We start from the raw sequence: 13,516 nt of genomic DNA on the forward strand, positions 1-13,516 counted from the left end.
CCTTAAAATATCTGATCGACAAGCACATAAGTTGACACATGTCTTTGACAGTATTTTGGATGAATGAACAATCGGATTTTTACGAGGGGAGAAACACGTAATCTCTAAAGAGATTACTTTATTAGAAAATATTATATTAACTTTCGGTTAAAACCGAAAGTTAATATAATATTTTCAAGATGCTTCACGGGGAAACAAGAATTGCTTTTTTTTTTTTTTCATGTGACTGTCACCGACGAAAGGTTGTAAACCTGTAGCATATTAGTACCATGGGTGCGGTATAGATTTTTTTCTTGTATTTATATTTTTGTATTTATTTTTTACATAATCCCGAAAGTGATCAAATGTAGAACTTTTTCCACGTAGGCTTTATTTAGAGTGCTTGTTGAATGATTACTTTATACATTATAAGTGGATGCTGCCGATTTCTAGAAACAAAAACACTGACAAGTGAAGAAACACCACAGCACAAACTTTCTTCATGTGAAAGCCTGTTAAATGTCAAAACTTACATTATTTTAAAGTAGATTTGTCAAAATTTATCGATGTGAAAATTAGTCAGTTACAGACCTGGGTTTTGTAATGCTTGCAATTCATATTTTAAGCTCATTCCTGTAGCTCTAGAATATTTCTTGAATTGTGTTTTGATTATTATTTAGATATTTTCCTGTTATTAAATAACCTAATCAGATTATTATTATTATTATTTTATTCACATAATTGATACACAGTCAAAACAAGATATCATATAAATAAAAATTTGACTGGTGATTATTATTATTATTATTATTATTATTATTATTATCGAATGCCTGAGGAGTAGCTATTTTTTAAGTTTGAAAGTAATATTAAAATGATCATGTCCATAGTCATCAGGGAATACGCAAATCGGCTGGTTATTTATTTATTTTTTTTTGATGGGTTATCATTGCCATGGCAATTAATGAGTCAAGCACCAGGTTAATTTACGTATGAAAAGGAGGGCTTTTAATGAAAATTTAAAATGAATTTTAAATTTTATTAAGAAGTAACTGGAACCTACGTGCCTGTTCCTTTTTCATTTCATTTTCGTCTAATGAACAGCTAGCCAGCTACAACTTCCAGCTTTTCAAGAAAAATATCAATGGATTCTTCCTTAATAGCCTTTCCTAAACAAACCACTAATCTGCTGTTTGTTCTGCAACATTTTATACGTAAGAATGACATAAAAAGTAAAATTAGGTAATAAAGATGAAAGAGAAATAAAATGTTTAGATTTTTTAATGTAGATTCATATCTTATTAGTTGCACCTCTTTCTCTCTCTCGGTTTGGTCGTATACTGCTTGAAAGACGTCAACGGGCACCTTTGATGTAGGACCTTTCGCTGCGATGACTGCAGCAATCCTATAGGGCATGTTTTCCACAAGCGTACGATAGCGATCAATGGGAATTTTCGACCATTCTTCCTGTAGGCATGTATTGAGGTTCTAGACAGCTGTAGGGTCCACGTCCCTTGACCTTATCCCATGCTTCAGTTTATCCAACAGATATTCAGTAGAGTTGAGGTCACGGCTGTGTGGAGACGTTCATGTCCACAAACAACGCAGTTACAGCAGTAGCGCCTTATGGCATTGCTGAAAGAGATAATGGTTAGTTCTGTAGAAAGGCCACAAAGTAGGAAGCACTGCAATGTCCAGAATGTTCAGATATCTCTCAGAGTTCTGTGTTCGTGGCACCACAAATAGAGGTCCGAGGCCAAACAAGGAAAAACAGTACCATACCATCACACCGCGACCACTGAATTTCATAATTGGGATTACGCATTTTGGTAAGTGACGTTCACCAGGCCCCGCCATACCCACATCCCATCCATCCGTTCTGTACAGAGTGTAGCATGATTCAGCTCTCTATAAAACAGTTTTCTCAGCTACCATTTCCCACTTTGCACGCTCTTTGTGCCACTGAAGTCGTTGCTGCATTTTAGTTCGGATAATGTGGAGATTACATATTGCGGTCCCACCATGGAAACTCATGTTGCGAGCCTTAGTTCTGAATGTTTTTGTCCAGTCGATGCCCGGAATTCCTCATTTAACTTGTCGGCCGACGAATAGTGGGTTTACATATTATCCTTCGTAGCACTACCGTCACTTTCGATTTAGTATGGCGGGTCGTCTATTGCGGGTTGCGCTTGCAGTTGATTGTTGATCTGGAATGGCTCAATTTGTCAACAATTTGCAGAACAGATACGCCTACAACATAGCAGTTCAAAACGTCTCTTTCGAACTCCGTCCTCGCAGCCATTTCACTAGCACACAGTCACACTGATTTGGTAGTAGCATCATATTTTAATTCCTCCGATTTATACTGGTTACAAACACGTGACTCGTTACATGGCACGATGCCCCTTGCCCATGGGGATGTTCGTTGACTTCTTTCCAATGAATGTATATGAATGGACTATTGTTTGGAGCAGAATGGGAAAGGAAGGCCTTCGTTCTGGTAAGAATTATTTATTATTCAATGAACGTATGTTGATGACAAGAGCAAAATTAGTAATCATCTGAATGAAAGAAGGCTTAAAATAACGAAACTTATTAATGTTGACAGTGCCAAAAGACACTAAAATGATTGGAAGAATAATATTATGTAGAAAAGGAAATTTTCTTGAGTTTATGGCTGAGTTATGAAGACGAGAGTTGAAACTACTATATATCTGGAAGCATAAGTAATTAAGAAGATATGAAGGGTGTTGGAAGGCTAGAGAGAACTAACTGGTATTCGGATGAATAGATAGCAAAATGCTGAGTTGTAAACGTTGTACTCCTCAAGGAAGGCTACCTTAGGATATGAGCATTTGAACTGCAGAAAATCTTTAAAGGGACTGTAAGAATCTTTAAAGGGAACTAATGAAAAATGACAATTTCTTATAAGACTACTGGGAGCAACAGATAGAACAAATTAATGCAAAGAAATAGGATAAGGAAATAAGCTAGAGCATATCGAAAAGAAAAGATTCACAGTTTCACTATCCCTAGGTTTGGATTGTGAAACCTTATGATTCCTTCTACCACCCACTGATAGAAGGAATCATAGAGAGCATGATTCGAAAGGTTGAGACGGACAAATAGTTATTTAGGATACCAGGTGAGATTATGTTAGGAATAACAGAGTTTAGATGTATGTGAGTGGTGGTGGTGCATAGAAATGCACCACCATTACAGTACACTGTATCCAACCTCTTCGTTTGACAAACATAATAGTCTTGAACGTTCCAAGCTTCTAGAATATCATTTAACTGCTTCCTTAAGCTCAGATCTCACTGCTATTCTCTACTAGAGTGAGGAAAACTTCACAACTTCCTTGTTTCAAAACCACTCTTTCTTTCTCACAACAATGATCTAACTCCGCTCCCTCCCTTGATGATACTCAGACTTTCAGGCAGGATTGTATTTCTTTTCATGGGCTGGTTGAAACCTTCAGCCTTTCTTTTTTTTTTTCTTTTCTTTACTCATCTTCTTACATTTTGGACCGTGCACTAAAATCTACTTAATATTTTTTGATGGTGTTTAGAAGAGAGCAGTTTTGTTAGCTGGTCATCTCTCTCTCTCTCTCTCTCTCTCTCTCCCCCTCTCTCTCTCTCTCTTGCTGGCTCATTTCGCTCACTTTCTCAGAAATTCTGTTTCCGCTTTATGGCTTTCTTCATTTAGTTATACTTATTTAGTTATTATTTCAATGTTTATTTCAACACAGTGTTGCATCGATTTTAGTTCCACTAGAATAACCGCTCGATTATTGTACTGTCCCGCCAGTCTGAGGAAGCAATTGTTTTTCTTGAATTTCTTTTTTTACTAGGAATTCAGCGGATGTATGTTTCTGCCGATGTTGGCTAAACTTCCTAAAGAATGCCAACAATTGCTATTGGAGCAGTTCCTTGCCAGAGCGTCTCATAAGAGGCAATATCTTAGTCGCTATTGGCGAGAAAATATCCTAATCATCTGCTCGCTCTTCAATCATCATAGACGTGAAGGGTGGGGTATTTTTCAGCATAAGTATATTAGTATATCACAGGAGAGAGAGAGAGAGAGAGAGAGAGAGAGCACTTTTTTATATTGTAACAAAATTAGAAGAAAAAAGGAATTCAATGGGAAAAATTCAATGGATGGCAGAGATCATGCAATTCTGTTTATCCAAAATACGGTCTAATTAATATTCGCACCACTCGAGATAGTATTAAGTCCATTTACGATTTAAAAGGGGTCAGAGGACAGCAATATTAGAATGAGGGTCAGTTTGCATGACATGTGCTATATGCGGGAGGTGAAGCACAATATGATAATTGTCCTATTGAATGGAGGATGGCAATTTTTCCTGTTGTTGTTGTACTTAAATCAGTATGTCAGAATGTGATATCTTTCTACTTGACGATAGCGACTGTATAGGTAGTTCTTCCTGATTTTTGTCTTTATAGAAGTCAAGTTCAAATCAATTTTGCTTTAGGAATACCCATTTATTTTTGTGAATCCCCTAGGTTCCGAAAGATCGAACTTTCCTTTGTTCTCGCATGTTTTATTTATTTCTTTGTTTATCTATTTTATTTTATTATTATTATTTTAATTTTTGGAATATTGTTGGAATGATACTGTTTTAGTGGTATATGCTCGCACATTAGTGCAAGCTACAGAATCAAGATATGATGCTTGATTCTTGATGCCTTTTCAGATTTTAGAGCATTTCAGAAGGATTAGAGAATATGCAATTTGATTGTTTCATCCTACCCAATGGTAGGAAGGTTTTTGGTTGATACCATGTTAACTTCTTTACACTTGAAATGCGCTAGTGAGCTGTCACATACTGATTTTTTAATTAATAGCCCAACTCTCTTCTTCTTCTAGGTCGTCGATCAGGTCTTGCTATGATATGAAGTGCAAAGAGTTTATAAATCTCTAATGTTTTGCTATTATAGGTATTCATTCTATATCTATATAATGAATACCTTTCATTATATAGGTATAGAATGAAAGGTGTTCATTCTATACCTATACATTTAGAATGAATACCTTTCATTCTAAACGTTTAGCTTAAGATGATTAAAAACGTATGATAAGGCATAAGTTACACAGACTGCTCTAGTGATCAAATATTTTACTTTTTTTTTATCCCGAATCATTTTAGGCCGGCGGTAGACTGCTGTTGATATCATATGGTCAATTAATCCATATGATGTCAATAATGTGTACTCAAAAAATTACAATACATGAGGTTCATGTTGTATTGGAGATTATATAATAAGGGAACCTGCTCTACAGACTAAAGATGGTAATCCCCCCATCACCCCTTCCCCCAAGCCAGTTTAGACTTGTAATAAATAAGTTGGGGGAGAGAGTTTTACCCTGGATAAGTAAAATTCTCTGACAGATGAACACCTATTTAACAGTGGGATTCAATCTAGAAGCTGGTGGTTGGAGAGCGAAGACGCTATCCACTTAATCAGCTAATCAATCAAAGGTGGAATGTGTACACAGATTGTTGGATTGATTAGCATTGAAAGTGTATAATAAAAAGAATTTTTTAAAATTTAAATATATTTAAACAATAAAAATTTAAATGGAATGCTAAGAGTTACAATTCAAAACTGATTTGAATTATATGTTTTAAAGAAGCCTGTGACACGTTCCACAATAGACAAAAATGCATTATTCGTGGTGCTGTCTGCGTTGAAGATCAAAATAATCAACCAACATGCAGGTGTCCTATTGGGTTTCAACCATATACGGAAGGAGAGAGCTGTGTGCTTGGTGAGTATTTCTTGACAACCTTATGATATGAATAATTCAGTATGTGCAGAATCACACTTTTGTAAGCATTATATTTACTTCTACTAAGAATAAACTGCCATGTTTACTCTCAATATTATATTATTAATAAACATATTAAAATGAGGCTGCAGTCATGGAGAATTCATTGCACTCTTGATTTACACTTCAGGATTTATCTCATTTAATCAATTATACAGTATATTTAATCTAAGAATTAATCATTCATACAGTTAATATGATAATTAGTATCGCTGTTGTTATGATAATCAGATTAGAAATGCCGTGCTTTTTTTTTTTTTTGAAAAACAATAGGTGACGGTACTACGTCCTTGCTAGCAGATTGTAGAAGATGAAAAGGATAGGAAAAGAAAAACTAAACATTATTTACTTAGTTTTTACTTCATAGTGGGATAAGATTATTTTACAAGTATATGAAAAACAAGTAAAATGTATGCAATAGATAGTTCTAATACAAATTTTATACAGAAGATATAAAAAATTATTGCATAGCAAGTATCTTAACAATCAATATCCATAGTGAAAAGTATAAACGCCTTTGATAACCAAGCTTACTTGCATGCCAGATAAAGGTGTAATTATGCGGATCCCACCCATGGATGGTAGTAAAATATTACTTAAGAAGTCCATGGTTTTTTAAACAATAAAATTTGTTTGGGCACTAATATGCTAGTAGTGAAAATGAGTTGAACAACATTGAGGAGGAAAAATAAAAGTTAGAACAAAGAATCTATTAATTTCATTCTCTGCATCCGACTGTGTACATTCGATCTTATTAATTACTTCATTCATTATTGTGCGGGTTTAGTTGTTTGGGATTACATTTAATATTAGCTGAATTAGCTACGATACAGGAAAAGATAATGGGTACATCACAGTCTATTAGAATTCCTCTCAAGTTCGATTCATCTTATCTCATTTGCACCTCTGTTGTCTTATGGTATCAGTTCTTTCATTTCGTTCTTTTCAGAACGATATTCAGAGAGGTATAACTCATTATCATATAAATACAAAATTATAGAAAGAAATCATATATGCAAAGCAAAAACATACACCTTTACTAGTACGTAAGCTTCATTTTTACCTTGTGCCAGATTGCTACATCATCTGCTATTTTTGTGTCATTTGTTATGTGAGGATGGATATTGTTCATATAGATGAGAAACAGGAGTAGGCTTAAGACAGAACCTTGTGGGACTCCATCCCAAGTTCGATGCATGTTGGAATAAATTCCATTATTTTATAGGGAACTCTATCAACATATATTATTTTATACGTTGATAGAGTTCGCGTCACACTTTATGGCTATTATTTCCGATATTCTAAGCATTGTTTCATTGTCTTGTCTGTCTACTATGATGGCCTTGTCGATCTGCGGGGTATGTTTTTGTTCAAAGGCGTGGACAGCTATTTCCGTTTTACCTGTGCTTGTGCCACAACACCCAGAAAAAGGTATGTGCAAATTTCTTGTCCTCTATGCAACATATATTTATTGATAAATATACATCTACAATGCCCTAAGAATCCGTGAGAAAAGAGCCAATGGCATTTAAACTGGGGCACTCCTAAACAGAAGCAGGCAAATAGCCGTAAATATAATTGTTTGTTAAGAGGAGTAACATGGGAGTTTCCCAGAAATAATATCCATAAAAAAATATGATTGCATAAAATAATATTTCCTTAATCCTCTTTTCTTTTTTCAGCAAAATATTCATTTTTAATCCACTTGCAACCTGGAATGAAATACAGATCACCACCAGAACTCCTATTCACCAGTACAACAACGGCCTTAGTAAAAAAATTGTCCTCTTATCCAGACATGTTTAATCTCGAAGTATTTATAGACGATATCAACAAATCGGTATGTAATCGACATTTACGATTTTGTTATGGATATTCTTTGCTAATCAATTTGTTATGCAATATATTCCAGTTTAGAGAATTAAGAAAAATCTGATAAGGAGGACGAGTATCAGAAGGACATCATTCGTCGGACGACTCTTTCTCATTCACCGGTTACCTGCCTGATTGATAGTGAGATCCCAGAAAGATTTGGGCTTCTCTTCAAGACGGACACATATTTCTCAAGACATACGAGTATGCTTGAGTAAAACATGATTTTTTTTGTTATTAGTGAATTCAATAGCATTTGTTTCATATTTTTTGAAAAATATAAATTCTTCTATTCCTTTAAAAACTTTTACATTATCTAGTTATTTTCGGCCAATATGGAGATTCTGGATGAAGACCTTCAAGATGACTTGAAGATTGTTAATGACTTTTTTCCATGGTCGCTCATGCAGGTTTAATGATTACGTCAATTGATTCGTGATTTTGGTCGCTTTGCTTCCCATAGAATCCAATCCAGTACTTCTTTTGTCCATCATTCGTCTTGTCGTCGAGCATTATGTCCAAAAGTGTCATTTCAGATGTTTCACTCTTTGGTTTGATTTCTTATCGAAGTATTTCGTTTGTGATCAAGGCTTGTTTAATACAAGAATTCATCTTTTAATAATAAATTTTGTCGATCTTACATTTTGAGTTTCCTTTGGGTTTAGTTTCTATGTTTCACAGCATATGCCAGTATAAAGATTTCCATATTATATACAAATAATATTTACTACAGTCGTACAATAAAGTACACCAAATAATTAAACTGCAATTGTAGTTATTCAAAAATGTATAATTTTAAACCAATCTTATTTCAAAATAGCCTCGTTAATTAATGTTCTTATCTTTGAGCTGAGGAAAAGACGGCTGCTTCACATTATGTTTAGAGTTTGGAAAGTTTAAAATTATACAACGCTAATAGCCACCATAATCCAAAAAATTACAGGAAGCTTGAAAATCTTTGCATTAATGTTGGATTATGCTGCATTATGCAACACTTTTCGTGAAAAGCAGATACTCTCTCTCTCTCTCTCTCTCTCACACACACACACACACACACATACAGGGTTCTTTCACTACGCCAACTAGTACGTGAGCTATAAGTGTTAGACACAGGTTGACTTATAGGTTTTCAGCGGTAGTGTCAAGTTCAAATTGAATAACCTTCATTGTGCAGCGTGATGTAGAAGACATTGAAAATATTACCACCGACACTGGTAATGAAGGTTGCATGCAGTTTAGAAGTTAGAGTTTTCTCGGTCGTATGCAGTGGTCCTTTCAGTGAAGGTAAGTCGAGTGGACTATGATTATAAAAATGTGCTGAAACGGTTATAAAACTACCACAATCTTCCTGCAAGAAATCATGTGTCAACAAGTTATAGAGAACAAGCGGACTCCTTAATATAACATCAATGTAAACATTGATGTTATGCTCTTCCACCTCTGTATGAGACAGGCTAACTGATCTAAACTTGAGAAGGTTCTAATAAAGGTTCTTGAAATCCTAGATGGGATTCGAACCCCGCTTTTTCCATCGAAGGGAATCATCTAAACCGACTTAGCATTGGTGGTTAATATATACCACGCAGACATAAAGTATGCAAAATAAAATTTCATTCCTTGATCTAAGTAAAATATGACCCACTGAGTTCTATGCAAATTATTAATTTATAAATTTTTATCCACAGGAATGTGTTTTTACTTTCTTTATGCAATTTTTCTCCAGCTTCAATTCTTGTTTAAAAACGGCAAATTTACTATTTATTTTAGATGAAATTTATCTTCGAAGTACGAAGGCCTTCTTGGATCAACGTATTCTGCAAGTAAGAGCCTAGGATATTAAATATTATATATCTACCAAAATGTTCTTTACTAGCGATAAGATAATCTTAAAGTTCCCACTGGTCATTTCTATTAGCATTTATTTTTCATTATATCATTCACAAACATAATTATATTTATAATAGCATGATAATTCGCCATATAACAAGAAATAATGGACGAAATTGTCTTGTTTTGATATCATTCGGTTATGAGTTATTTTGCCTCGTATGCTATTTTTAAAATTTTTTATCATAGTGGCAAATGAAATATTTTAGTGGACTGCCGTTGCTTCAACACAAAAGACAGCATTTCTCACTTGATGCGAAAAACAGCAACTAATTTCGTATCGCATCCTGTCAGAAAACTCCTCATAGCATATGTTTTTAAAAAATATTTATTTCATTAAAACCTACATGTTCTCGAGGGTTAGAAAGTGAGGAAACTCTGTTCTAGAAGCATGGGACGTTTGTAAATCTTGGAGATGAAATTCATCTATCACTGAAATGCCAGATTACTTCCTCCAAGATCACAGTTAGCGAGTTGCTGTTGTTGTTGTTGTTCCGAATTACTGCTCAACTAACTCAGGCTGTGGGACGAGTAAATTATATTTGTTAATTGCATGTGTCCTTCTAACCGGTTTTCCTTCAATGAGGAATGAAAAACATGAATTTTCGAAAAGACAGATCCTTCCTCTTCCGTGTGATACTCACTTTCAGTTAAAATCCTTATAAAGTTTCCTTGAGTGTTAGAAGGGATTCGAATGCATCTCTTTCCAGCCAGATGGCATCGTCGATATCTATTGAGCTGAGGTGACATAGTGAAAAAAAAGTGTCGTAGACCCGTAGTGCGATTCCACTGAATTAGGTGGTCGGCAGTGTAATGGTTGGTGAAAGTGTTTAGCTGATAGATTAATTTCATTGCTCAATTTCATCACCACTTTACTGATTAGAGGACTGAAGTGGCTTGAAAAGAAGCCATGATTGGTCTCTAAAGCAGAAGACCCAATTAACAAATTCTAGCCCGCTTTTGGTTTAGTGCAATAGCTTACAACTTTTTATGGGTAATAACTCATGCTTGCATGTTCAGCAGAAAGGCATGCATAATCTTAAGTCCACAATAGACTCTGTCAACCTATCCGACTAATTCACTATCCTCCAAGCAAAAATCTAGTCCTCATATCCCGGTTAACTACACTATTTCTCAGTTTCCAAGGATAGCCCTAGTTCTTTCATCCCCAGACTCGTTCTGAACAATATTCTCTGTATTAATCTTGAAAACAAAACTTTCAGTAATTTGAATGTCTCCATCACATCACCCCTTTTCCGCCTCTAACCAATTTCTATAATCCACAATTCTTCAACCGGCTCTCGTAACGTTCATTCCATAGACCTGCTACCAACTTGGGCACTCGCCTCTGGATCTTCTCCACCTCTTCCTCATCGCCAATAAACCCAGACGACCAGATCTGGGAGCAGTAGTCAAGCTAGTCTTATCATGGCTCGAAAAAAGAGGAATAATAACCTGCTTATCTCTACTGCTCAAAGGATTCTTCAGTAACCAAGTAATCCGATGAGCTGATTTAGCAACTTTTGCTATGTGCCCTCTAAACTCCAACTTCATCTCCACCAACATTCTCAAATCTCTGGCTTCGTTAGTTTACTGCAGAGTTTTGACAAGATTAATATTAATTTTACAAGATTAAACAGCAACGATCAAGATTAATTGCTAGTCACTAGCCTTCTTCAGGACTCGACTCCTGAATAAACTAATCTCTGAGACAAATGGTTATCCTTTTGGCTTGTGCTTTGCACTGCTCATGTGTCTGCTTGCCGCCTTTCTACTTGAATTCCCTACATATATATATTTTTTCTAGCTCCAGCTTAATGAGGTATTCATCCATTTAACTCCCACTCAATTTATTCTCCTGACTGTTACTTGCAGTCTGCTGTTACTTCCCTCAAACACTCCTTTACCACTTGTCATGCACTATCGACATCCTGTATGCCATTGCACTGATCCAAGCAATCTTCTATGCTTATCATGCCTAACATCCCTGTAATTCCACATATACCCCGTCTTAACCGAAAATTCCACACATTTAGCCATCTCCCAGGTCAAGACCATATCATCACTCTCAGCAGTTGACGGAAATGTGATCATATTGGTTATGAACAACTTCTCTGATGCAATTACTAGATCCAGCACTCTCAAACCTCTAGTATATTCCATAACACGTTGCCTCATGTAATTATTGCTTAGTAATTGAATAAATTCCATTTCCTTCCTTCCATGTGTCCCTCTATTCCTCTTTAACATCTATGTTCCCATAGTCGAAATATACTGTATATTATGTTATGCTGGCCTCTGTGTCACACTAGATGGCCTAAAATGTGCTATTTTTACTTGCCTGCAGTTGATCTTCTACTCTCTTTGGTTGCAGTTCATCAACCACCATCAATGATACTCCTAGTTTCCTGAACTCATTATACCCTAATATTCCATCCCACTAACTATATTATCTTCCGTCAGCCATTTCTCAGTAATGCCAATAGCCTTAGTAAGAAATGACTAGAATGAACTAACCAATGCCAAAAGCTATTCCCTTTGTTCCGAATTCCTGGTATTAGTGTACATAAAGTGCAAAATCCCTTTAGGCCCACCACTGTTCTGACACTTCACTTCATACTAACTATCCCATTTTGGTTTGGTTCCAATGGTAACGTAGACATTTTATTCACATTATTACACCCATCTGCCCCACTGATATCTGTGTATCCACTCAACATCTTCCCCCCACCCTAAAAGCTCTAGTGTCCCTGATTTTAATATTCACTGTCACTTCATTCAGCAACACATTTTCCAGACTATGAACGTCAAATCCATTCAGATGCAAACCATCCTTCTTGTACAAGTCCTTTCGTCCGTTAATCTCAAAGCCTACTCCACACAACCACAAATTCTACACCATTCCTCCTGCATAAGCTACGCATTGACTCTTTCGCTATGTGGCCCTCCTCTACTCGACTCGATCATACCGCGTGATCAAACTTACTATGTTAACTCTGTCAATTTTTTCTTTTGCTACTTTCAGTAATTCTTTCATGTCGTCCTTCATACCATACTTTTCTCCTTTAAAATCATAATATAATCAGTAATATTTCAATGTACAATATCACCCGTTTTAATCGTACTCAATTTTTAAAATAATCATTATAGCTTTTCCGAGACTAAACGAGAAGGATGATTCGGATCACAATAAAACATATTGTGTTAGAATATTTTTCTCCCTTTTTGTGGGTGATCAACATCTGTAATTTCATGGCAAACATATAAGAAAACTAAACATATTTTTTGTTACATATTATACCTTACTTAATAAAGTCTCACTGTCGTGATTTGATTATATGAATAACTATATCAGCCTCCTTTACGTGTGAGCTGATATTTTGTATTCAACCAACACACGCACGCACGCACACACACACACACACACACACACACACACACACACACACACACACACACACACACACACACACACACACACACACACACACACACACACACACACACACACACACACACACACACACACACACACACACACACACACACACACACACAGGGTGTTCGGGATTAATTTGACAGTTTCGTAAGGAAAAAGAAAATCTTCTTTGTATCTATTAAATTTAATGAATTGACAAAAAAACATTACAGGCAGAGTTAATTACAATACTATCAACAAGATTTACTCAAAATAACCACCATTAGCATCGATCACAGCTTCAATTCTGCTTCGGAACCTCGAACAAGCTGATGCTACAGTCTCCCTGGGAAGGGCCGCAAAAACTGTTTTAATTTTATCCATTAACTGGGCTTTTGTATTACTGGAAGTGCGATTGGTGTCTTTTTCAACTGCGCCCCATACAAAATAATCCATGGGGTTAAGGTCTGGGGAGTTTGGAGGCCAAACATTTGGACTGGTGAA

At 35.7% G+C, this 13,516-nt stretch overlaps 1 protein-coding gene across 3 annotated transcripts in view; it reads left to right on the top strand.

Moving 5' to 3' along the window:
* The window catches only part of LOC150110345 (uncharacterized), a 51,934-nt gene that overhangs the window by 17,781 nt on the left and 20,637 nt on the right, over positions 1-13,516 (top strand). For all 3 annotated transcript variants that reach the window (XM_090393140.1, XM_090393123.1, XM_090393131.1), the window contains exons 2-4: positions 5,638-5,775; positions 7,518-7,675; positions 9,475-9,527. In XM_090393140.1, the coding sequence (XP_090249266.1) occupies positions 7,553-7,675; positions 9,475-9,527 (176 nt within the window). In that variant the 5' untranslated portion in view covers positions 5,638-5,775; positions 7,518-7,552. The remainder of the gene's footprint in view (positions 1-5,637; positions 5,776-7,517; positions 7,676-9,474; positions 9,528-13,516) is intronic.

Source organism: Typopeltis vanoorti, chromosome 1 (assembly GCF_054136105.1).
Source record: "Typopeltis vanoorti isolate ZY-2024b chromosome 1, IOZ_Tvanoo_1.0, whole genome shotgun sequence".
Classification (NCBI taxonomy): Eukaryota; Metazoa; Arthropoda; class Arachnida; order Uropygi; family Thelyphonidae; genus Typopeltis; species Typopeltis vanoorti.